The sequence below is a fragment of the Camelina sativa genome, chromosome 16 (assembly GCF_030686135.1).
Source record: "Camelina sativa cultivar CO46 ecotype springtype chromosome 16, ASM3068613v1".
Lineage (NCBI taxonomy): Eukaryota > Viridiplantae > Streptophyta > Magnoliopsida > Brassicales > Brassicaceae > Camelina > Camelina sativa.
Window position 1 is genome coordinate 20,003,428 of NC_141895.1, and position 23,558 is coordinate 20,026,985.

Genomic DNA, 23,558 nt, shown 5'->3' on the forward strand with positions numbered 1-23,558 from the left:
GCATGTTGTTATCTATGTTCGCAAGTTATTGTGTATGTTCGTATGTTGTTGCTTATGCTTGCATGTTAGTTACTTATGCTTACATGTCCTTCGTATATGTTCACATGTTGTTAATACGTTCGCAAGTTGTTGTGTGTTCGCATGTTGTTGTTTAAACTTGCATGTTGTTGTTGTTGTTGGGTTTTGGGATTGGGGTTTAATTCTTTGCAGGAACCCTGAGCTCACTAAGTAATCTTAGATTACTTACGATAAATATTTGTGTTGCAGGTAACCCTAGAAGGAACTAGAGGGCGTGGTGAACGATAGGACTCCGGAATAGATTTTATTTTGTGTCTACTGTAAAACTCAAGTATGTTGTATGGCAACTCAAACTTTGGCGTTAGGCCTTGTGAACCTTTTGTGTACCGTTTGTAGTAAACCTTTTTTTAAGTATCAATGAATCGGACTTTTTTTAATCGTACGAGTTGTACTGATATAGACTCTGTCCGAGTCGGCTCAACACACGGCGTGTCCGTAGGGTTGCAAAGCCTTAAGGACGTGTCATGTGTCCGTAGGGAACCTCACCAAAGGACCGGCCGAAGGGCTTGATTTGTTCTCGTACCCGGCTGGACCATTGGCGAATGTTTCCAAAGTAGCGCCTCGGGGCTGTGCTAGGGCCTTGGTGGTCATAGTACGGTTTGGGGGCGTTACATTCACGGTCTGGCTTTTTGTTCTAAATCGCAATCCAACCTCCAATAGACTGGTGAGATGGGGTTATGATGTTGAGAAAACTTGTCTTCTCTGTGGCGAAGATGAAGAATCAAGGGACCATCTCTTTTTCCAATGCTCATTCTCGGCTACCATATGGAGACGTATTGTAGCTCTCCTTACGCCTTTAGCTGCTCCTCTGCATTGGGATTTAATCATTAACTGGTTAAAAACAGTTTCAGTCAACAAGGACATCTCTCTTGCCCTTCTCCAAGCTTGGCAAGCGTGTATCTATGAAGTGTGGAGAGAGAGGAACCGAAGATTTCATCAAGGTCTAACTCTTCCTCCTCACTCTGTTTTTCGAAAGGTGCTGAATGTTTGTACAAGCAGAGCTCATAGTCTGGTTCTCTACAACCCAGACTGTACTTCACTTCTCCAATGTTGGGTTAGGTACTAGTGAGATTCACCAACTGGGAAATGGGTATCTTTTATTCTCTTCTCTTCTCTTCTTCTTTCCCGTCTGTAATCTTCTGTTTCTGTTTCTTTCTCTAGCTAAGGCTAGCCTTCCCTCTCTTTCTGTATCTTATTACTAGAATGGTTATGTAGGCTCCTTTGTAATCGATTTATAATTGAAGAAAATCCTTTTAACAAAAAAAAAAAAAGTAACGGAGACTACTACAATAGTCAAGAAAGAGTATTTCTCAAGTGTAATAAACTATCGTTAACTCACTGATTGAGCCCATTAGCCCATCCTTCTGTATTGGACATTCATCAGCGGAACTGATATTGGGGCTCTACAGCTCTACTACTAAGTATTAACATACACAAATTCTCCTTTCGAAAATTTTACACTATTTTTTTTTTGTTTCCAGTCAGCAAGAATTCAAAAATAGACATAGACCTTTGACCCTTCCACAAGACTTCACTTTTATAAAACTTACAACCACTGATAGTATATCCTATGTTCGACGAGTTTTTCCGGTATAGTTTAGAGGTGAAGAGTATAAATGGTTCTGGTTAGGTTTGTGTTTGAACTGCATATTTTATTTAAGTGAAAAACAAATTATTCTTCTTCAAGTTAAAAACAAAGTGACAAATGACGATTAAAAGAAAAAACTCATACCCTAATATATTTTCGATTTTTTCTTATTTACACTTCTGGTATGAGACATTCTAGTAAAAAAAGTAACAATGTATGCATAACTGGTATAGTTTTAGCCTTTTAGGCTAATATGTACCCTACAACAATTCACTATATAATATGCAATAAAATAAAATGACATCAAACATCAAACAAAATGCGTACTGTTACTATAGTAATATAACTGTGTTTGGTTCATGAATGTGACACACACCCCGAGAAAAACGGCAAATTATATTGAAAAAGTCTTATCAGATATGAAAAGCATATCAGATCAGATGCACTTAACCTTAACCCAATAGCCCATTCTATGACACCCAATTAAATTCCATATAACTACCTTAAGCTTGAAGATTGAAGTAGTCTTCGACTTCTGAATCCGATTGAAGTCTTTGACCAAAACAACACAGAGACCTACTTGTTGTTTCATTGCATCATCATCATCCATATTATCTTTAACAACAAAACATAACAAAAACGACAAGTCGTTTCTTTTCTCCCTTTCCCCAAAAAGGGAAAAAAAAAAAATACTGTACACAAAAACTAATTCAATCTTTAAAATTCACCAGAGAGTCTGATCAATGTATCTAATTAGCCTATCTCTCAATTTTTTCACATTAATCATCATCATCATTAGATCTTTTTATCTTTATATAGTATATAAATTAATTAAAACATTATCTTCTTCATCAAGCCACTCCCATTATACTATCTCCATTACTCGACATTGCCTCGAACCCCGAAGCACGTGATCCCCCACGTGCCTTCTGTTCATTGGACGATGAAGAGGAAGACGTCGACGAAAGATTCAACGACAGCGGAAACATCTTCTCCGTAGTTGTCGCTGGAGCTTTCTTGCTAAGGTTAAGACCAGCCATTCTCCTCGACGGTGGAATCGGAATCGGAACCGGAACCGAACGGTTTAGTTTAGATCCTAGATGTATCCCTTCAAGTGGTGTTTGCATTTGACTCTCTTCTTGTATAGATTCTATAAACTGATGACAACAGAACCGTTTGTGTCATTTCATATTTTTTTTTTTTTATTCAAGATTTTGATAACTAATAGTTTTTTTTATTACCGAGTCAGGAGTGATATCGAAGAGGCTAGATCTACGACGGCGACGATTCTGATTTGTTCGCCGGAGAAAGTATTTCTGAGCATGACTCGCTACCTGAGTCGGAGTTCGAGTTTTCACGAAGTTTCTTGAGATCCCTCTCCAGTCACCTTTTCCAACTTTATGCAGTCCCGTGAGGAACAATCTATGTTCATCCTCTGTCCATGGAGTTCCTAAAAATTTCAAGAAAATGGGGAAAAAACAAAGTAAAAAAAAACTTTATAAAATTTCAAGAAAGTAAAAAAAGAAAAAACGAGAAAAAGTTAACCTCGTTTGCGTTCACGGTTTCTACTACCGGAAGCATGAACGACGTCGTCTGAAGCGTAACCACCACCGTCTTCAACAGGGCCGTTAGAATCGAGAGTTTGATCGAGTTGAATGAGATTGTTCATACTGACAGTTTTTCTAACAGAACGTGACGGAGCTTCCGTGACGCGGACGCCGAATAGCATGATGCCTTTCTCTCCGGCACCGCCGTTGTTGTTGTTGTTGTTGTCGCCGGTGGTGGTTATTTCTGTGGGACAAGTGCGGGAGTTGTGGCCGTTGTTTCCACACTGTGAGCAACTACGAGACATCGAAGCTGCTCGCGAAGAGAGCAAAACACTACTTGATCGGAGATATAGAGACAGAGAGATATTTTTTGGGGATGAGAAAAAAAAAGTAAAGAGAAAGAGAAGGAAAGAGAGGTTTAGGTTTGGTATAAATAGGAATGATTCCACTTTTAATGTTGTGTTGAAGAGCCCTTCACCACAAAAAACCTTTTGACTCTTGTGTGTTTTATCTCAAATGACTTGTTTGTCCAATACAATTATTTTCTTTTGTCATTTCCATTTTTTCATTGGTCCAATGAAAAAGAAAAAAATATCCTCTTTATACTTTAGTCTATCTATATATTTTTAATTCAATTTTTTTCCATAACGCCAAACATGGTAAAATAATTTCAGTCAAAGTAACGGTTGCATGAGACGATTGGAAGAAACGACTGAAATATGTAGTTGCAGAAGACGGTTTCAAAGAGTCGACAACCTAAAAAAGCAAAGGTTAGTTAATACATTTATATATTTTTTGGATTATATATATATATGAGATTTTGTGTTGTTTTTCCTTTTATTATTTATTTAAAACACTCCAATTTATTTTTAAAATTATCTTTATTTTTGTAACATCTGACCACAACGATTAGAGTTCAAACACACTAAAAATTATCGGTCAAAGAAACAGTTACATGAGACGATTGGAAGAAGCGACTGAATATGTGGTTTAAAAAGACGGTTCCAAATAATTGGCGAGTATCGACAACATAAAAAGGCAAAGGCGAGTTAATGCATTTAAATTTTTATTATTTTATTTATTTATTTGAAATTTGTGTTGTTTGTACTTTACAATTTTGTTTAAATACACTCCAAAAAGATTTTAAAATCATTTTTTTTCTGTAACGGCCAACAACAACGATTAGATTTTCAAACGTAGTAAAAATAGTCAGTCAAAGAAACGATTGCATGAGAAGATTGGAAAATTTAGTGGCAGAATATGGTTTCAAATAATTGGTAGATATCGTTTAAAAAGCATAACAAAGTTAATCTTGTAATGTCTTCCAAACAATATCTATATTTTTAGTGATACTTACCATGATTTTATTTTGTATAAAATCTATAAAATCATGAACCAATAACATAATAATTGAATTCATTAACAATCAAATATTCTTTTGTTTTAATTGAATAACACAAAATTTTTATTGACTTTATAAAAATCTGAATACAATAACCCAAATTTATTAAGATTTTAAATGACTTTTTACAAATCACAAACTAATAACACTAAACTTTAAGAAATTTTAACAAAATGTTGATCTAATAATAATAGATTCTACCTAACGTTGAAAACTTTTAAAACTTTATTCAATTTACAAACCAATAACACCCCCTTAAAAATTTAGTTTAAACACTTCAAAACTGTTTTGTAAAAAGTAATTGGGGGTGAACAAACTTTTAATATGGGTAGAACAATAACTTTTTTTCTTTGGACAAACAACAATAACTGCTTTTATGCAAGGATAGCACTGAAGTTTGCCTAAAAAAAAAAGGATATTGCATTGAAAACATCGAAAGACGAATTTGAACAAGAACTAAATTCCTCAAACCACAAACTATCAAATCCAAGAAATATCAATTTCGTTTGTTTCAGCAGAGAAATAAATAACATAAATATTCATTCAATTCATAAATAAGTGATCTAAGTGGCAGACGACTCTATTGGCAATATTTCAAAAGTTTCGAAAACCTCACATCTACTATATCGAATAATTTCTGTAATTGATAATTTTAACACTTTAAATCTTCTTATCTATGTTTTTGCCAATTGCCACTTCATAGCGTGGCCAGTTTTCGACTGTTTGAAGAAAGAAAATGTGGTTCGCATAGTCGTATATGCATATATGGATTCGTTGTCGTTACGTATATAAGTATTTTAGTATTTGTGGCCAATTGTTAGGTTCGTGGACTTTTGTGAATGCTAGTAGTTATTGACATGTAAGTGCAAGTTACGAGAAGCCCGAGTGGATGAAGTTTTCTTTTGTCGGCGAGTGTATGAAGTTTCGGAGAAGATAACTCTAATTTTTATCGATAAACACAAAAACAACTTTGCATCAAACGTAAGCAAAAAGAGGAAAACTAGACCGTCGATGAAAATTTCTTTCTATTTCATAGATTGATTTTGATGATCGGCAGCTAACTAAAACAATTGCTGTTTAAAAAGAAAAAGAAATGTAGCGATATATCGTGAACAAAGTGTAACCATGATGTTTTAACATTCATCAAAACATGTTTGTTTGATATTTTAGTGTATGTGACTAGACTATATATAACTCGATAAATATTATACAAAAGTTCAAAATAATAAATACAAGATCACACATATGTATGGTGAAAATCTAGTTGATCTAATAAATTAGTTAAAACTATCAAAATAGCATGGTATAAAAGAATTCAAATGGCTATTTTATTTTAATATTACCTGGGATCATAATGATTTTGTCATTTCCCTTAAAAACTATGTTTTCTATTGCCATATAAATAGTACAATTTCTTATAAAATAATCGACCGTCCACGTAACTCTGAGTGGATGATAGATTAAACAATCTTCAGTTCCAATTAAAATATAAAGCTACGACCATTCAATTTTCATTAGATGTTTTTTTTTTTTTTTGTTAGTGACAATTATTGATAGAGACTAGTAGAGTTAACTATTGAAATGCAATTTTAGATGCTTTCTTGGAATTACTGATTGTGTAAGCAACTCATGCGTGTCAAAATTATAATGTTAGTTTTACCAAGAAGACACAGACACGTTTTCCTCACTTGAATTGAACTAGTCCCTAAAATTTATAATTATTATGGCAAAATCATAAGAAAAGATTCGATGCGTTTTACTTTTTGGGTTAAAAAGCAAACACCCAAAATTTGATATGGTTGGTGTACACATGACCTGCTTGAGTGCACTAACCCATGGTATAGGAGCATTTTGACAAACTATTTTTTTTGGTATTGGGACATGTTTCGTATGTTAGTATGGTCAAAATGGCCGTTCTAATTATTTTATCCTTTTTTGACAAACTATCTTCAAAGTGGCCGCTCTAATTATTTTATCCTTTTTTTTTTTATCTAGTTTTGTTCTTGTTAGTCACTCAGTAGACAGTAATTTAACATAAAATTTATTTATGCATTAACTGTACTTGTCACAGTGGTTACATTATTACGACTGCCATAATCACACATTTAGTTCATTCATTGTAGGTGGACCTAATTCCGAACATGTCAAAATTTACTTTAGAAAAATGTAGCTTATTTTAAAACCCACTCATGCTGAATTTCTTATACTACAATTTTCAGAAGAAAAAAAAATATAATCGTTTTGGCTTTCTTACAATAATTTTGAAGCTTTATTATGAAAATACAAAAATGTTTAACTCCTAGATACATCTCCCAGTGGCCAGTGCTAATGTAATGTCATCAAGTAAAGAAATAAATATAGAGCGTTGATATGAGTAGTAGTGTACGTGCTTAAGTGACCTTCTACCAAAGCTGTTTTGTGATTGGTTGATAGTGATATATCATGTGAAAGCCTCCAATCATATTTAGATAATATTTGTCTTCTTTCACTGACTTATAAATGAATCTTATTTTAAGCGTATCAAAAATCGGAAAGGATGAGCAGTATTGGTGGTCCCTTGAGTACTCCAATGATGCATTACATTATATATATATATATATATAAACTAGTGGAAAATGTCTTTTCTTTCTTATTTTGTCCAAAAAAAAGAAGAGAAAGTGCCTATACTTCTGTTGCAATCTATATTCACCATTTGCACATTCTAAATTAACAAAAACATTCACTGTATAAAGTATTTGATGTACAAGATCGTAGCTCTTTGTTTGTGCTCGTGACCTGATATAGATTTCATGAGTTCTAACAATTTTGGTATGATGGACATTAAAAAAAAAAAAGAAGGAAAAAGATAACTAAATACCATACATCTCATTTTCTGTTATATAATTATATTCAGTATATAACCATCAATTTTTAGTTTTTAATTCCAAAATAATTATGTAATATGCAGCTATATATATCGACAAAAATAATTCTACAAATCTATCTACTAATACATCACTGGACAAAATTTCCGACCGAATAATCTGAAACAAAATGTCTATATATACACTAATGAAAGTGATTCTTATAAGAATTCAAAGTTTTATGGCCAGATCCAAAATTGTAATGAGTGTATTTAGAATCAAATAAGAAGACAACAAATGGGTTGAGAAAAAAGAGTGGTGGAGGGAACAAAGAGTGAACGGACGGTGAAGGAGGCATATTCGGTCGCTTCCCTTTTCTTTTGTTGAAAAAGATTTAGTTGTCACTTACTTCCTTCCTTCATTCTTTCTTGTCATGGACCCTCACCCTCACCAAAATATTCACTTGTTCCCAACTATAATATTTTAATCCCTTTATCAACATTTCACAATTATTGTCTACATATTTTTTTGTATGGTTTTGAATTAAAATCTCAATTGAGAGACATGCATTATATGATTAACTTTCCCAGAGTTATGTGGACACAACCTTCCTACTTTGTCTAACATGCATGTAGAAAGTGACAGTCAGAAAACGATTCTAGACAATATAATATGATGATACATTGTGATCTGTAAAATCATCATACAGTTACCATACGCCATGCGCAATATTTTTTTTTCTAAAATAATTTATAAAAAAAAACAGCATATCGTTTGATTAGTTTTCTTTTTAAAAATTATTCGTGTCAAGAATTAATACCAAAATAGAATTTTTTTATTGTTAGAAACTATACCAGCTTGAGAGCCAATATATATATATATATATATATATATATATATCTTTCCTACCATATATATATATATATATAAAATTAACTTTGCTCATTTCTCCTTCCTCCACATCATCATCCACCTAATCAATTTTTTTTCATAAAAAAAATACTATTATTAATATTCATTCATTGCATATTTATTAATTATAATTAATAATAGTAATAAATAATTAAAAACGAATTAACTAAAATTAATTAAATTTTAAAATAGGATAAACAATAATATAATTTAGTAAATAATAAAAATAATAACTAACTAAAAATGAATTAAGTAAATTAAATGAAAATTTTAAAATAGTAAAAATAATACTATAAATTTGTTTTAGTAATAATGTTATTATTAAAATTATAACCAAAGAATGATTATATTCCAAAATTTAGAATGGGTTAATGAGTTTTAGAATGTAAGTAAGATTTTAATGCATGGTGGAGTAAAAAAACAAGTTATGTAATTTTATTTATAAAAATCTAAACATGAAAATAAAATTGAAGTGAAACATTAGTTTATAAGAAACATATACCATAAAGATTAATTATTAAATTTTACTTATAAGAAAGAAAAGATTAATTACTTAACTTAACTTAACTTAAAAGTTTTGATCTAAAACAAATACATTGTAGGGGGCACATTTTTTTTTGGGAAAACTATGAAAAAGAATTTTGGAAAAATAATCTATCTAAAAAAACAAAATCAATGGTTAGGAAATATAGAAAAAATGATATGCAAGCCGTCACAAAAAGTGACATGTGATTTGTGTAGCATATCTCATAAGGTATATTATAAAATGGAGCTACAATTTTATAACATGATATAAAACATATATAACAGATAATATATATATATATATATATATATATATATATATATATATATATATATATATATATATCATCAAATGTTTTAAACCCAAAACATTGGCAAAAACAACATATTTAATGTACACTATGTTTTTTTTGAAAAGACGAAGCTGGGGTTGCATCAAAAAATTAACATCTGCTAATAACATATGAGATTTTAAAAAAATATGTAGCTTGGATTAGTGAATAGAAATTCATTGTGGGGTTTAAATGTTTCATCATTTAAGCATTCTTGACTTAGGCTAAAATTTTATAATGGCAGATGATGCATTTGGACAACCTTATTGTAGCGACATAGCAGTAAAACTGTTCATGAAACTTTGTATATTCACCTTTAATGTAGGATATTGATATGTTTAAATGATCTCTATAATTAGGTCAACGATCGATATTGACGTTAGAACTTTTAAAATTATATTTTCATAGGATATGAACATGGGATGAACTATTTTAAAGATAAAAGGTCAGAAGATTGTCGAGAATATTATTGCGACACTAGACAATATATGTTATATATAGATTAGTAAAATAAGTACGACATTTGTATATCTTTTAATCTTCAAATTATATTCATATTCAATGATTCTTATTGATAAAAATTTTTACTAAAATCCCACGTAAAATCACAAATAGATATAACAAAGAAATATTATCTTAAAAAATATATATGTTGTATATCACTAAGTAAAGTAAGTTATATATTTATACTCAAAAGTTGGAATGATTATACTGAGCTCAACAATTTCAATTGATAAGAAATATTTTAAATTAAAGTCCGCGCAAGTACAAATTCTAGTATATATATATATATTTAAGATGCTTCATTATTTTATTTTTGGCCTCTGGTTTGAGATTTTCTAATAATTAATGGCATCTAATAACCTCTTATTTGCAAAACGATATGGGTGTTTCTTTTTTCTATATATGTTCCTTACTAAATCTACTTATTTTGTGCAAATACTATCAAATTCTTCCGCTTGTTATTATCTTGTAATTTTTTAATCCTTGGTATCGTTGTCCATGCACAAAAGAAAAAAAAATCGTTGGTACCTAATACAATTTATGTTTCTTGATAAAACTATTTACGTATATAGATAGATACTTGTTGTTAGCAAAGAATACTACTGTAGTAGTTTTTCTTGTCTGCAGGGCAACTACGTACAGTACTAAAATTTGGGTGGCGACTAAGAAAATACTGATTCGAAAAGATCATGCTACCAAATTGGATGATAAAGATATTTGTAGTTTACCAATTATATTTAGAGTTTTCCAATCTATATTGGGAAATAATTAGAATATAAAATTGGAAGAGATTATTTGTGGTGTGAGGACAGTGATGCTGGGCGAAGATAACACAACCTGGACCCATGTATCATCACCTTCTTAACCTTTTAAAGTTTTATGCAATTTTTGTTCATTTATTTATTTGTGCAGATTATGTTTCTTTTATTTATTCTTCTCTTTTCATATGTTCTTCCAACAATTCAAGCACATTAATTAAACGAGAATTAAACTGTTAATACACCAACTATTAATAACTAATGTAAGAGTAGTACTTAGACTTAATGAAAAAAAGATAAAATCAAAAATAAATGACATAAAAGAGAAAGTAGTAAAATGATATAGAATGATGATATGGAGCTATAAAGACTAAAGAGAAAGCTAATTTTTTTTGCTCGTGTTGGTTCAATCAATTCTTTATATATTTAGGTACGTCGAAGATACAACGAAACAGCTGTATTGTATAATATCTATTGATTGCTATATAGTTATCATGAAAATAAAATTACCTTGCTTTAAGAGGGTAAACGCCTCCCAAAACCTGAATCGGACAGTTTCTACTTTCTAGGTACTCTACAAGAGTTTGTATTATTATCTTATCGTAAAGCATGCGAATATCTTTTTTTTTCTGATACTTTAGATAATACTCCACATGTACGTATGGTGTAGATTATCACACACACACATGTACCGTATGGTGTGTGAGGGCAAAAAAGATCATCAATACAGTATATATATATGTTGGGATACGAGATCGAGTACGAGAAAAGATTAAGGTGTTGATTAGTTGCTTCCAATTGTCATCTTCATGACTAGCTAGAACATACTTTAGAATACACAACCGGTTACTTTTAATTTGAGATCCGGCGGTAGGTTAAAAAATGAAATAAAATATTAAATTTGCTTAATTCTTAAAAAATAATAATTAGCAATTATTCTTAGTCTTCTTTCTATGATTCTTAGCCAAAGCTTGGATAGCTCAAGTCCTAAGTTTTTATCATTTTTTTTTTGTCAAACAAGTTTTTATCATTTTTTTTTTGAAAATTTGTGAATTTTCATTAGAGAAAACTGATTGTACAGTGTACAATTCGAAAAATACTGGAAGATAGAACTTGCCCAAAAAAAAGCGAAAAAACATGTTCTATCTTAGAAAAACAAACAACAATGATTAGATCGCTAGAGGAATCGTAACCAGTCTTGCATAAGCGTTTGGAATTGCTTCTTGTGGCTTTTTGTAAGGATCGTGTCTCTAACCTGCCTGTCCAGTGCTTTGAATACAATATGCGGTGGAGATGTGATGTTGTTGTGAAGCCTATTGTTAAGTTCCATCCATATAGCATAGATGACTGCTTGAGCCACGAGCCTCCGGAGGGTTTGCGAAGAGATGCTATCAGAAATATCCAACCAAGACTCAAAAGCTTCCCATGTGTGGAAAACACAGGGGCTGAAACCTAGTCTCCTTGTCGTTTGCACCTAGACCTCTTCACTGTATTCACAGTGAAGGAATAGGTGATTACGTGTTTCAGGGTAGTTACCGCAGATGCAGCACACAGTATCTGTTTGCATCCCCCAGCTTGCTAGCCTGGTGCGTGTTGGAAGACAGTATCTGTTTGCATCCCCCGGTTTTTATCATTTATGGTACTTATTACTCAACATTGGAAGAGACTAGGGTTGTGTAATTTATATTAGTTGGCCACAGCATACTCCATCCACATCTACATCCAAATACTCTAAAGCCCAACATAAGGAACCTACGTCTGACTAACTCGAATTGACAATGCAATCAACATACATACGTAAATACGTACTTTTTTATACAATGTAATAATAATAATACTATTTTCAGTACTGATCCCGTTTGATTCTCGCAATGCTTTATGTAATTTTGAATAAAGAATATTGGGTAAGACTACCAAAAAAAAAAAAAAAAAATTATGTTTTAGCGAAAAAAAATATTTACCACAATCTAAAACAGTTATGTACTTATCTAAATCTTCTTAGGTAGATATATTATATACTCCAATTCTTTATTAACGCTTTTTTTGTCCAACCTAATCTTGTGTATATACACATCTAGCTCTTTCTCTCTTCTTTCTCTCTGCGTTACAATATGGCTTATGCGAACGAAGAACTAGCTCCTGAACCACCTTCTTTACTTACACCAGATCAAAAAGACAAGGTGATGCCGATCGTCTTGTTCTTTTTCATCATCATCTTGTTTGGAGGCCTTATTTATCTCTTACATAGAGAACAACAAAACTTTGATGAAGAAGATAAGCGTATCAGAAACTATGTTCCGGATATTATAATACCATCTATGGATTTCACGGTGCTTAATCTGACGGAGACTCATCGTAGTGTTAAATGGGATTTAGTGATCAGGATCTTATTTTTTTTTATTTTCTTTTCTTAAACGATTTAACTTATATGTTCACATATTTTCGTTTTAACACTTTTTTTTATGACGTTCTATCAGTTACAATCTGATACCAAATTGGCCTCAGCTGCTTAATACGTCATCGGTTGCTTTCGAAGGTGATATCAGATATGGACAGTGTGGTTGTGGAAGACATTAAGGAAAGAAGAGACATGCGGTTCGGAACACAATTGCTTTTTCCGGATTGCAGATCTGGACGGACGATGAACTATACGTGTGATGAAACAGCGTTGCGGTTCGAGCCTGGCTCTCAGAGGAAGGCAGCTACGTTTGAAAAAACCTCCCCTGTATGCCACTATATTCGCCCTTAATTATTTTCTCATCAATATTGCTTCCTCTTTTTTTTTTTTTTTTTTTTAGTTTGCAGATGTTGGACCTTCTTCTTTTGCGTTTCGATATATAAAATTGTAGCACATCGGACATCCAATGTTACACATTTACACTCTTTTACACTATGTAATATCTTTCTTTTTTTTGGACAAGCATTGGGTAATTTGGGTAATTTTTGATATAAAATCTTAAACTCCACCAATCCACCATCAACAAATTTGTGCGCCACGAAATTCAGATCATCTTGGCTGCTAGGGATCTTATTAGCCCATATTAACATACGTCTGATCTTCATCACAACATATTATGAACGAGGGATCTGATGTGTAGTTCCTATATAGTTTGGTTATTTGCTATCCGCTCCTAGATTTTGGTTTTTGATCAAATTCCAAATATTTCTTGGAGTATTTTGATCACCAACTTGGAGAATAAGTGATTCGGAAATTGACTGGAAAATCCATGCTGTAGCAATGTCGTTATTGTCAACATCGGTTGAACCAGGTTCTATCGTCTCCCAAACCTTATGTACGCGCAGCACAATCCTCATTTGCATAGCCCACACAATATAATTTGTGGCAGTCAGCATAGGGCATTGTAGCGATGAAGGAGCACTCTCCTTGCCTGTGGTGTTAGCTGCAACAATTTTTTCACCGTCAGCCATGCTCGGCCGATGATATGTTCAAGGATTGATTATCCTTAAAGCTCTGATACCAAATAAAGTTTTTTAAGCACAAAGTGTTTATAAAAAAATAATTCTTGATGTTTAGAAATGTAGCTCAAAAACTAAACATCTCATTTACAGAACTAGAAAACCTTTACTAATCTTATTCTTATTAGAACTAGATACCTCCTAACTCTTAATAGGATTATGATGAACCTCTCTTGTCATTATCCAACTTGAAAAGGATATCTTAGACTCCAAGCTAGTTGAAGCTTATCCAACAATACCATCGCTAATTCATCCCAAAATCTAAATTTGACAATTATTACTTTCTAGGTTCTCAAAAAGAGTTTATATTATTATCTTATTGTAAAGCACGCGAATATTTTTAGTTTTGAACTTGAATTCCACATAAATTAGTTATTACTCCTTAATTAATTAGGAAAATATGCCAACTTTTCGACACAAACAAAAGAAACCTAAATCTGGTGTATATATAAATACTACATAAGTACACGCCCGATATGCGGGTTTAAAGTTCTATAAATAACATTATTTATAAGTTTTATTTATACTATAATATAATGATTTATATTCATTTACAAATATTTTATGTATGTTATCATTAAAAGCGTATTTTTTACACCTAAATATATTGTTTGTTACAAATATATTCTTTACCACCAACTAGAAAATGTTTGTATGAACACATTAAACCAACTATTATATGTCTTTTTACTTTTATTTTTGCATAGTTTTTTTAGTTACTAAAATTATTGGCTCAAAAAAATATTTCGAATAAAAAATATATTACATAGTATACTAATCAATGATGTAACATCACAATAGTGTATGACCAATCATGGAGAGAACCTCGGCTCCGCCCTCTTCCTTTATGCAGAGAACCTTGCGTCTAATCTCCTCCACCATAGAGAGAACCTTGGCTCCACCTTGCTCCCTTGGGAAGATATCGTTGCGTCCAACCTCCTCCACCTTTCTCCTTTGAGAAGTTAACATTGCGTCCAACCTCCTCCACCATAGAGAGAACCTCAGCTCTGCCCTCCTCATGTATAGAGAGCACATGTTAACATCTTTTACCTATCTCAAAATTGCTTGCTCCGACAACCAATGAAACTAAATACCATTTTCTAACGTCATAAAATCTTTTGATAGTAATCAATGTTACAATTCTAATGTATTCGTGGAAGTGTCTTTGACATACCATGATGTAGCCTTTGTCTTTGAAACGCCCCGACTACCACCTTACTTAGTGAGCCCCATGTACACTCCCAGTCCATGGGCCTACCTTCCTCAGTGGACCCCACGTCTACTTCTAGCCCACCTATATCCGACGACCACTTTATTACGTACGGGAGGCTTTAAATACTTACTCCTATAAATCACCATACGAACTTTTCTATATTTTGTCCTCACTCGTACAGTTCCGACAATCACTTCCCAAAAGGTCACTCATGTCGAAACTACTCCAGCTCAAACACGCTTAACTCTGGAGTTCTCTCAGAACCCTTGATATTAAAGATAAGTGCACTTTGGTGACATAGATGGTCAAACCAATTCTTTTAAACCTTTCTGCAAACCATGGTATCATAGTCTCTGAACTCCTATGGATCTATCAACAACAATTTATGTTTTTCCAATCTATCTATCTATGTTTGTTGTAAGTTTGTGTTTAATTAGCCTAATTTATCTAATCATTAGGTTGATGAGCTTCTACTGTTTATCTATTTTCGGGATTGAATGAATGGTAACAATTATGGTTGCACTAAAAGGGTATATGACAACCAATCAAGGTTGTAAAAAATAGAAGAAAATTAATTTGACATAAATAAAGAAATAATAGAAAATTATAAGCAAGTTAATATATGAATTCCAAATAATTCAAAGGTGAAAATATAAATTAAATAAAACAATCTAAAAATACTAAATTAAATTTTAAAATACAGTATTGGAAAAAAAGATGCATATATGAATCTTTTTTTTTTCCGGGTCTATATATTAATCTTAACTATTACAAATTGAAAAAGGAGAAAGTATGAGAAAATTTTGGTTTAAAAATAAGAAAAATTTACCTTTCTATTAAAAAAGGTTTACCAATAAAACAAAGTTGAAATCAATATTTTTGAATAAATTATTTTGTTAGATGAAAAGCATGGAACAATCTATGTTTATATAAAATTGAGTATTTACAAAATTTAGAATTAATAATTAACTGTATATTTTCCTTAATCTCATTTCTATTTTTTTTGTAGAAATAATAACTTAAAATTAAATATAAGTAAATAATTTTATAATATTGAATTTTATGAAATATATCTATATATATATAGATAATCACCTTATAATTATTTAAAAAAACTTTTAATTTTTGTAATTTTTTTGATAATTATATTTTTCTATTATTAATATTGTTTAAAACAAAATCTTTTGTTTTTGTTGTAATCTCAAATCCCTGCTATTAAATATTAACTTTTACACATGTCAAAATCTCAGATTAATATAAACTTGACACATGTCTAAATCTTGTTAATAGTTAACTTTTAAAACTCAACTTTATATAATAAGATTACACATCTGTTTCTTTCTTCTTACTCTCTGAATGCGTTACAATGGCTTATAGAAACGAAGAATTAGTTCTTACACCACAACAAAACACGATAGTGAAGACCTGTCTCGGGCTTTCATTATCTCTATCATCATCGCTGGTATCATCGTTTATGCCTGCTTTGTAACAAGACGCTTGCGTGAAGAATAGCAGTTTATACAAAACTATGCCCCCGATATTATAATACCATCTATGGATTTCACGGTCCTTAATCTAACGGAGACTAGTCTTAGTGTTAAATGGGATTTAGTCATCAGTAAAGAATCAAAAGCACAAAACCTTAAAGCTTGAACAAAGAATCCTTCCTTTATTAATGTCTAGAAAATCTTCTCAAAAGTAAACATAAGCTCTGTTTTTCCTTATGATCATACATCCTTCTTATGATCTCTATTTAGTTTAGGATTACAACTTTTCCTTTTCCTAACTAGATTCCTAATTCCTTTTAGAATATATATTCTAGAACTTTCTAGAAGCTTATCCAACATTTACCCCCTTTAGCTTTAAGTTGTTCTTCATGAGATCTTGAACTCCGATCATCTCTCTCATTTCAGGAAACTTGTTTTTCGCCAAGGCTTTGGTAAGGATATCTGCACACTGCTCTTCTCCAGGTACATGTTCCACTTCAAGTAGTCCATTCTCCACACACTCACGAATGAAATGAAAAAGTTTGTGTATGTGTTTACTCCTCTTGTGAAAAACCGGGTTCTTTGTAAGTTCTATGGCCGACTTGTTGTCAATGCGGATCATAGTCTTCACATACCTTTTCCCGGTGATCTCACTCAGTAAATCTTGAATCCATATGGCTTGCTTAGCCGCTTCGTAGCTGCTATGAATTCTGCTTCACATGAGGACAGAACCACTATTTCTTGTTTTTGCGAACACCAAGTTATAGGAGCTCCTCCAAGATAAAACACATGACCTGTGGTGCTTCTTCCATCATCAGGATCAAGGTTGTGACTACTGTCGCTATAACCAACAATATCTGGTGCTCCTCTCTTGTATATCACTCCATAGCCCACTGTTCCTCTCAAATACCTTAGGATCTGTTTCAGTACAATTCCATGTGATTTCCTTGGATTATGCATGTACCTACTTAAAATCCCTACTGAGAAAGCAAGGTTTGGTCAAGTATGCAGAAGATATCTCAAGCATCCAATCCTTCTTCGATACATGGTCGCATCAATCTCTGGTTCATCAAAGTGCTTTTGACAATTGTAGCCCAAACTCCATTGGTATTACCGTCAAGTTACAAGAGTCTAAACCAGCTTCCTTAAGAGTTCGGCGAGCATAGGCTTCTTGCTTGATTTCTATTCCATTGATTCCCTGACTAACTTCAATACCAAGATAGTAAGTAAGCTTACCAAGGTCACTCATCTCGAACTTAGTAGACATCCCAGCCTTAAACTCCATTATGATCTCCAGTGTACTTCCTGTGACAAAAAGATCATCAACATACACGGCCACAATCAAAATCGTAGTTCCTTCTTCCTTGCGATATACGGAGCTTTCCTTATGACACTTCTTTCTTTTGAGAATTTGATTAAGCTTTGTGTTCCATGCTCAAGAGGCTTGACGAAGTCCATAAAGAGCTTTCTTGAGTTTGAAAACCTTGTGTTCTTCTCCCTTCTTTTCAAAGCCTTCAGGTTGTGAGACATAAACATCCACTGTTAGCTCACCATGTAAGAAAGTGGTCTTAACGTCGAGATGATGAATTTCCCATCCATGTGAAGCTGCTAAACCAATCAACATTCTAATTGTTTCCAGCCTTGCAAACGGTGCAAAAACCTCATCAAATTCAATTCCTTCTCTTTGTGCATAACCTTTAGCAACGAGTCTAGCTTTGAACTTGTTGATTGTTCCATCAGCATTCCTTTTGATCTTAAAAAGCAACTTAAGACCAATCACTTTTACACCAAATGGTTTCTCACCTAGATCCCATGTATTGTTTTTGTTGATCGAGTCGATTTCCTCTTGACAAGCCTTTGTCCATTCGACTGATTCTTTTGCTTCTTGATAGTCGATAGGTTCATCGTTTAGCGACAGGAAAAGTATTTCACATTCTAGATCAGCTAGAAGGACATAGTAGACAAGATAACTAGGGGGATTATGTTGTCGACTTGATCTTCTAAGCGGAGCTGGCTCTGTTTCGATGTTTTCATGATCCTACACTTCCTCTTCTTCTGCAGTTTCTTGATCTTCTGTGGGTTGAGAGCTGTTGTCAGTGAATGGTCCTTGTCCACTGTCTATAGTTTCTCCCCATGTCATTCGAAACATACCTAGTTGATCTTCTTTGTTTTCTACTCCCTTCCAAGTCCAAGATTCCTTCTCATTGAACACCAAATCGCGACTTACTACCACTCTTCTCGTTGTTGGGTTGTAAAGTCGATACGCCTTAGTTCCTGGTTCTATACCGAGGTGGACAAGTGTTTGTGATCGATCATCTAGCTTTTTCAAATGCTCTGCTTCTACCTTTGCATGAGCGATGCAGCCAAAAATCCTGAGATGCTCGATACTAGGCTTTCTTTCTCTTAAGCATTCATACGGTGTTTGATTTTTTAGAGCACAAGTGGGAAATCTATTGATCAAAGATGTTGAATGTCTTACAGCTTCTCCCCATAAATAATTTGGAACATTCATGGCCTTAAGAATGCTTTGAGTCATCTCCATCAACGTCCGGTTTCTCCTCTCAACTACTCCATTTTGGTGAGGAGTGTAGGGTGCTGTAAGATGCCTTCTGATTCCGTTTGTATTACAGAATTCTTGAAAATCTCTTGATGTAAACTCTCCACCTCTGTCTGTGCGTAAAGTTGCAATTTTCTTGTCGCATTCTGTTCGACAAGAGCTTTAAATGACTGAAACTTCTCAAAGGCTTCACTCTTCTCTTTGAGCAAGATTGTCCACATATATCTGGTGTAATCATCCACTATTACAAATATATACTGATTTCTAGCAAGTGTGGCTGGTGATATAGGTCCACAAAGATCGACGTGTAATAGCTCCAATGCTTGTGTAGACCTATATTGGGTTGCGTTTGGAAAAACATGTCTCGTCTGCTTTCCTACCAAACAAGATTTACACAACACTTTCTTACTTGTGATTTTAGGCATACCTCGTACCATCTCTTGTGTGGACATAGAGTTCATCGTCGTGAAGCTTATATGTCCAAGTATCGCATGCCACCTCCATGAATCATCTTCTATCTTCGACTGTAAACATGTTGGTTTTCCTATCTTTAGGCTGATCTTGTATAATCTATTTGGAGAACGGTTTACTTTAACCAACAAGCATCCTTTAGGATCACGTAAAGTGAGATAATCATCCCTCATTCTCACATCACAGCCATATTCTGTAGCTTGTCCTAAGCAAAGAATGTTGCTCTTTAACATCGGAATGTAGTAGATGTCTGTTAAAAGTCTCTGTTCTCAGTTTTTTCCTTCAAAGAGATTTGATCCTTTTCCTCCAATGCTTACACAAGATCCATCACCAAATTTAACCGTTCCTTTGATGCTCTCATTTAATTCAAAAAAGTATCCTTTCTCTCCTGTCATATGGTTGCTTGCACCATTATCCAAATACCAGATTTCATCCTCTCTTTTGTTTATCTCATACTTCTCTAGAATTATCTTCTCCTCATTTAAGTACACGATTTCATGCATATATAGAGCTTTATCTGCTTCTTCTGTCTCGTTTTTGTTGAGTTCTTGTTACTTTACGAACTTAACTGGACAAATGGACGCAAAGTGCCCTGGTTTCTCACATCAGAAGCATATAATTTGAGATCTGTCCTTTTGTTCTATGTCTTGTGAGTTTCCTCTTCCCCTTCCTCTGCCTCTGTTTCCTCTTCCATGACCTCTGCCTTTGCCGCGTCCTCTACCTCTACCACTGTCTCCGTCCGTATTTGAGAACAAGAGATTTTGTTGAGTTTCTTATGCTGCTTGCCCGTTTATACGAGCGTCAAAAGCTTTAAATCTCCCAATTATGTCTTCAAAACTCGTTTTTTTTAGATTCAAGACTTGTTCAAGAGAAGCAATGAGGTGTATGTATTTGTTGGCGGGTAGGCTGTTTAGAAACTTCTTCACCAACTTTGGTGCATCGAGAGGCTGGCCTAGAGAGGCTGCTGTCGAAGCAATTTCCAATAACTTACCGGAGAAGGTATCGATAGTATCTGAGTCTTTCAACCTTAAAGACTCAAATTCAGACATAAGGGTTTGGAGGCGAGCTTCTTTGACTCGTTCTACACCTTGATTTATCGATTTTATAGCTTCCAAATATCCCGAGGTGAGTCTTGTTCACCAATTTGCAGAGTCAGATTCTCTGGTATGGATTGATATAGCAAAGCCGTTGCAACGTCGTTCTTCTCTTCAATATCCGTTCCGGGTTCAATTGCGATCCAAGCTTTATGAACTTTCAGCGTTGCCTTCATCTTCAATGTCCAGACGGTGTAATTGGTTGAATTCAACATCGGACATTGAACTGCGGAGGTTGACGTCATCTTCTCCGATGGTTTTGTCTCTGCCATGATTCGTATGAGCTCTCCTTACACCAGGATTTGCTCTGATACCAAATAAAGAATCAAAAGCACAAAACCTTAAAGCTTGAACAAAGAATCTTTCCTTTATTAATGTTTAGAAAATCTTCTCAAAACTAAACACAAGCTCTGTTTTTCCTTATGATCATACATCATTCTTATGATCTCTATTTATATTGTTCTAGACTTCCTTTTCAAAAACATGCTAACTTCCTTTTTAGTTTAGGATTACAACTTTTCCTTTTCGTAACTAGATTCCTAATTCTTTTTAGGATATCTATTCTAGAACTTTCTAGAAGCTTATCCATCAATCAGGATCCCTCGAAACCTTCCTGGTTACTATACGTGTCTCAAAGGATCTTTTCAGACTTTCATACTTTACCAAGATGTTACCATCGCTAATTCATCATTGAGGTTACACTTCTTTTTAGTTTATATATATATATATATATATATATATATATATATATATATAATTAGATTCTCTTATTTTTTCTTATTTGTTCACATATTTTTGTTTTAACACTTTTTCATGACGTTCTTTCAGTTACAATCTGATACCAAATTGGGGTCAGCTGCTTAATACGTCATCGATTGCTTCCGAAGGTGATATGGACAGTGTGGTTGTGAAAGGTATTATGGAGGATATTAAGGAAAGAAGAGACATGCGGTTTGGAACACGATTACTTCTTCCGAATTGCAGATCTGGAAGGACGATGAACTATACGTGTGATGAAACCGCGTTGCGGTTCGAGTCTGGCTCTCAGAAAAAAGCAGCTACGTTTGGAAACAACTCCTCCTATATGCCATTACTAAATTTTGACCCACGGTGTACCGCAGAGTAAATTTTTTTTGTTAATGTACTATTTTAATACTAATTTTGCTAATATACTCTTTTGTTAATTTTAGTGATTTAATATATAAACTGTAGTATAATACATAATAATTTTATTTACTACAATCTTAATTAAATCAGTTTGATTTGACATACTTTATATTGGTGTTGTTAAAGTATTGAAATATCATATTACTAATAATTATTTTTTAGTATTATTAATTCAATCCTGTAATGTCAAATAATCTGTCATGTAATATAACTCGTTCGTGTAATTTAAAAATTTAATATGTGTGTAATTTTAAAAATTTAATATGTTTAAATATTTATAATATTATACTTTTTATTAAGTTAGATATATTAGTTATAAATTATAAACTTCTTAAAATTTTATAATTTACTATATACAGTAATATGTTGAACACACACTTTTTATATTAATTGAGTAATATATGTTTGTTTAAAAAAAATTCAAATCACAATATATGCAAGAAAATACACCTTTTTATTAACTTTATGTATTATATGATGATTCACTACATATAAATTTTAAAATCAAAAGGAGATGATAGGAGAATTTTTTTTTAATCTGGAATAAATATTCTAAATATCTATATAATTATAGAACATTATATATATGGATATTTAAAATATTTTAATTGTTTTTGGTTATAAAGATAGTAGAAAAATTTAATTAAACTTGTTTGGATATGAATCTAAGAATTAAATAACATTCAATGTAAAAACTTTCGGAATAACATTTTGAGCAAAAACTGCTGCAAAAATACTAGTATAGATAATCACCTTAAATATTGCTTTCCTTTTTTTTGGTCTTCTTTGCAAATGTTGGACACATCAAACCTTCTTCTTTTGTGATTTGATATAAAATTTTAGCACATCGGACATCCAATGTTACATTTACTATGTTATATCGCTTTTTTTTTTTTTTCCTTTTTTCTTTTACCATCTTCAGATCGACAAAACTTGATCCGTCAATCCATTATGCGGGTAAAACACTAGACTAAAATAAGCTTAAAAAATGATTGATAAAGCAAGAAAATAAAAGCGTTAGTCTTAGAAATTTTTGAATTTTCTGAGGGATTGAGGAACAAACGAAAACAATGAATCAAAGGGTAATTTATTAGGTATCGTTCTAGGCCATGGATAAACAAAACTAGACCACTAAATTTAACTACTCGAAAACTAAACTGTCGCGTGAGATCTCTTAGCCAAATTCTCGCATTAAACTCAAGTCCCATAAGTTCACAACAACACTTTCTAATATCAACTTTTGGAGGCTAGATAAGAGTTGCTCATCTAAAATTAGTTCAGACATTTCATCAAACACTTTTGTTGCGTAAAATAATCTAGATTTTAGAATTAGGTGATCAAGCCAATTCAAGCATTACGAGCATTCAAGATGAAAAAACCAATATAAATTACCATAACTGAATATTCAATTCACAAGTCCATCAATTCTTTTTATGAAATCCCTAAAACCCAACTAGATACATGACTACTCATTCATGTTGTAGGAAATAACACAAAAAAAAATATGAAAGAAAATTGATAAATAGTTAACTACAACTTACAAGTGTACCAAATATGGTGTATTCAAAGACCAAAGGTCAAAATACAAGCAGTTACTAAAATC

At 32.7% G+C, this 23,558-nt stretch overlaps 1 protein-coding gene, 1 long non-coding RNA gene and 1 pseudogene across 2 annotated transcripts; 2 read left to right on the forward strand and 1 right to left on the reverse strand.

Annotated features, from left to right (window-relative positions):
- Positions 1-2,252: 2,252 nt before the first annotated feature.
- On the reverse strand, positions 2,253-3,990 carry LOC104750853 (transcription factor KUA1). Its single transcript, XM_010472699.3, has 3 exons — positions 3,212-3,990; positions 2,908-3,116; positions 2,253-2,823 (listed from the first exon to the last, which is right to left on the reverse strand). The coding sequence occupies exons 1-3, from the start codon at positions 3,516-3,518 to the stop codon at positions 2,518-2,520; spliced, it is 822 nt and encodes a 273-aa protein (XP_010471001.2). The 5' UTR covers positions 3,519-3,990; the 3' UTR covers positions 2,253-2,517.
- An 8,610-nt stretch (positions 3,991-12,600) lies between these two features.
- LOC147925761 (uncharacterized) lies at positions 12,601-13,241 on the forward strand (annotated as a pseudogene).
- Positions 13,242-16,526: 3,285 nt separating this feature from the next.
- Positions 16,527-22,005, forward strand: LOC104753736 (uncharacterized). The gene is made up of 2 exons (XR_015583845.1): positions 16,527-21,483; positions 21,617-22,005. It is a non-coding gene; the product is annotated as an uncharacterized LOC104753736 (long non-coding RNA).
- Positions 22,006-23,558: the final 1,553 nt, after the last annotated feature.

Bases quoted from the DNA above. Each gene is read 5' to 3' on its own strand.
- LOC104750853 (XM_010472699.3), bottom strand. From the start codon at position 3,518: ATGTCTCGTAGTTGCTCACAGTGTGGAAACAACGGCCACAACTCCCGC. The intron at 3,117-3,211 runs GTTAACTTTTTC...TGAAATTTTTAG, and splicing joins AAACCGTGAACGCAAACGAG to GAACTCCATGGACAGAGGAT. The intron at 2,824-2,907 runs GTAATAAAAAAA...TGTTGTCATCAG, and splicing joins TCGATATCACTCCTGACTCG to TTTATAGAATCTATACAAGA.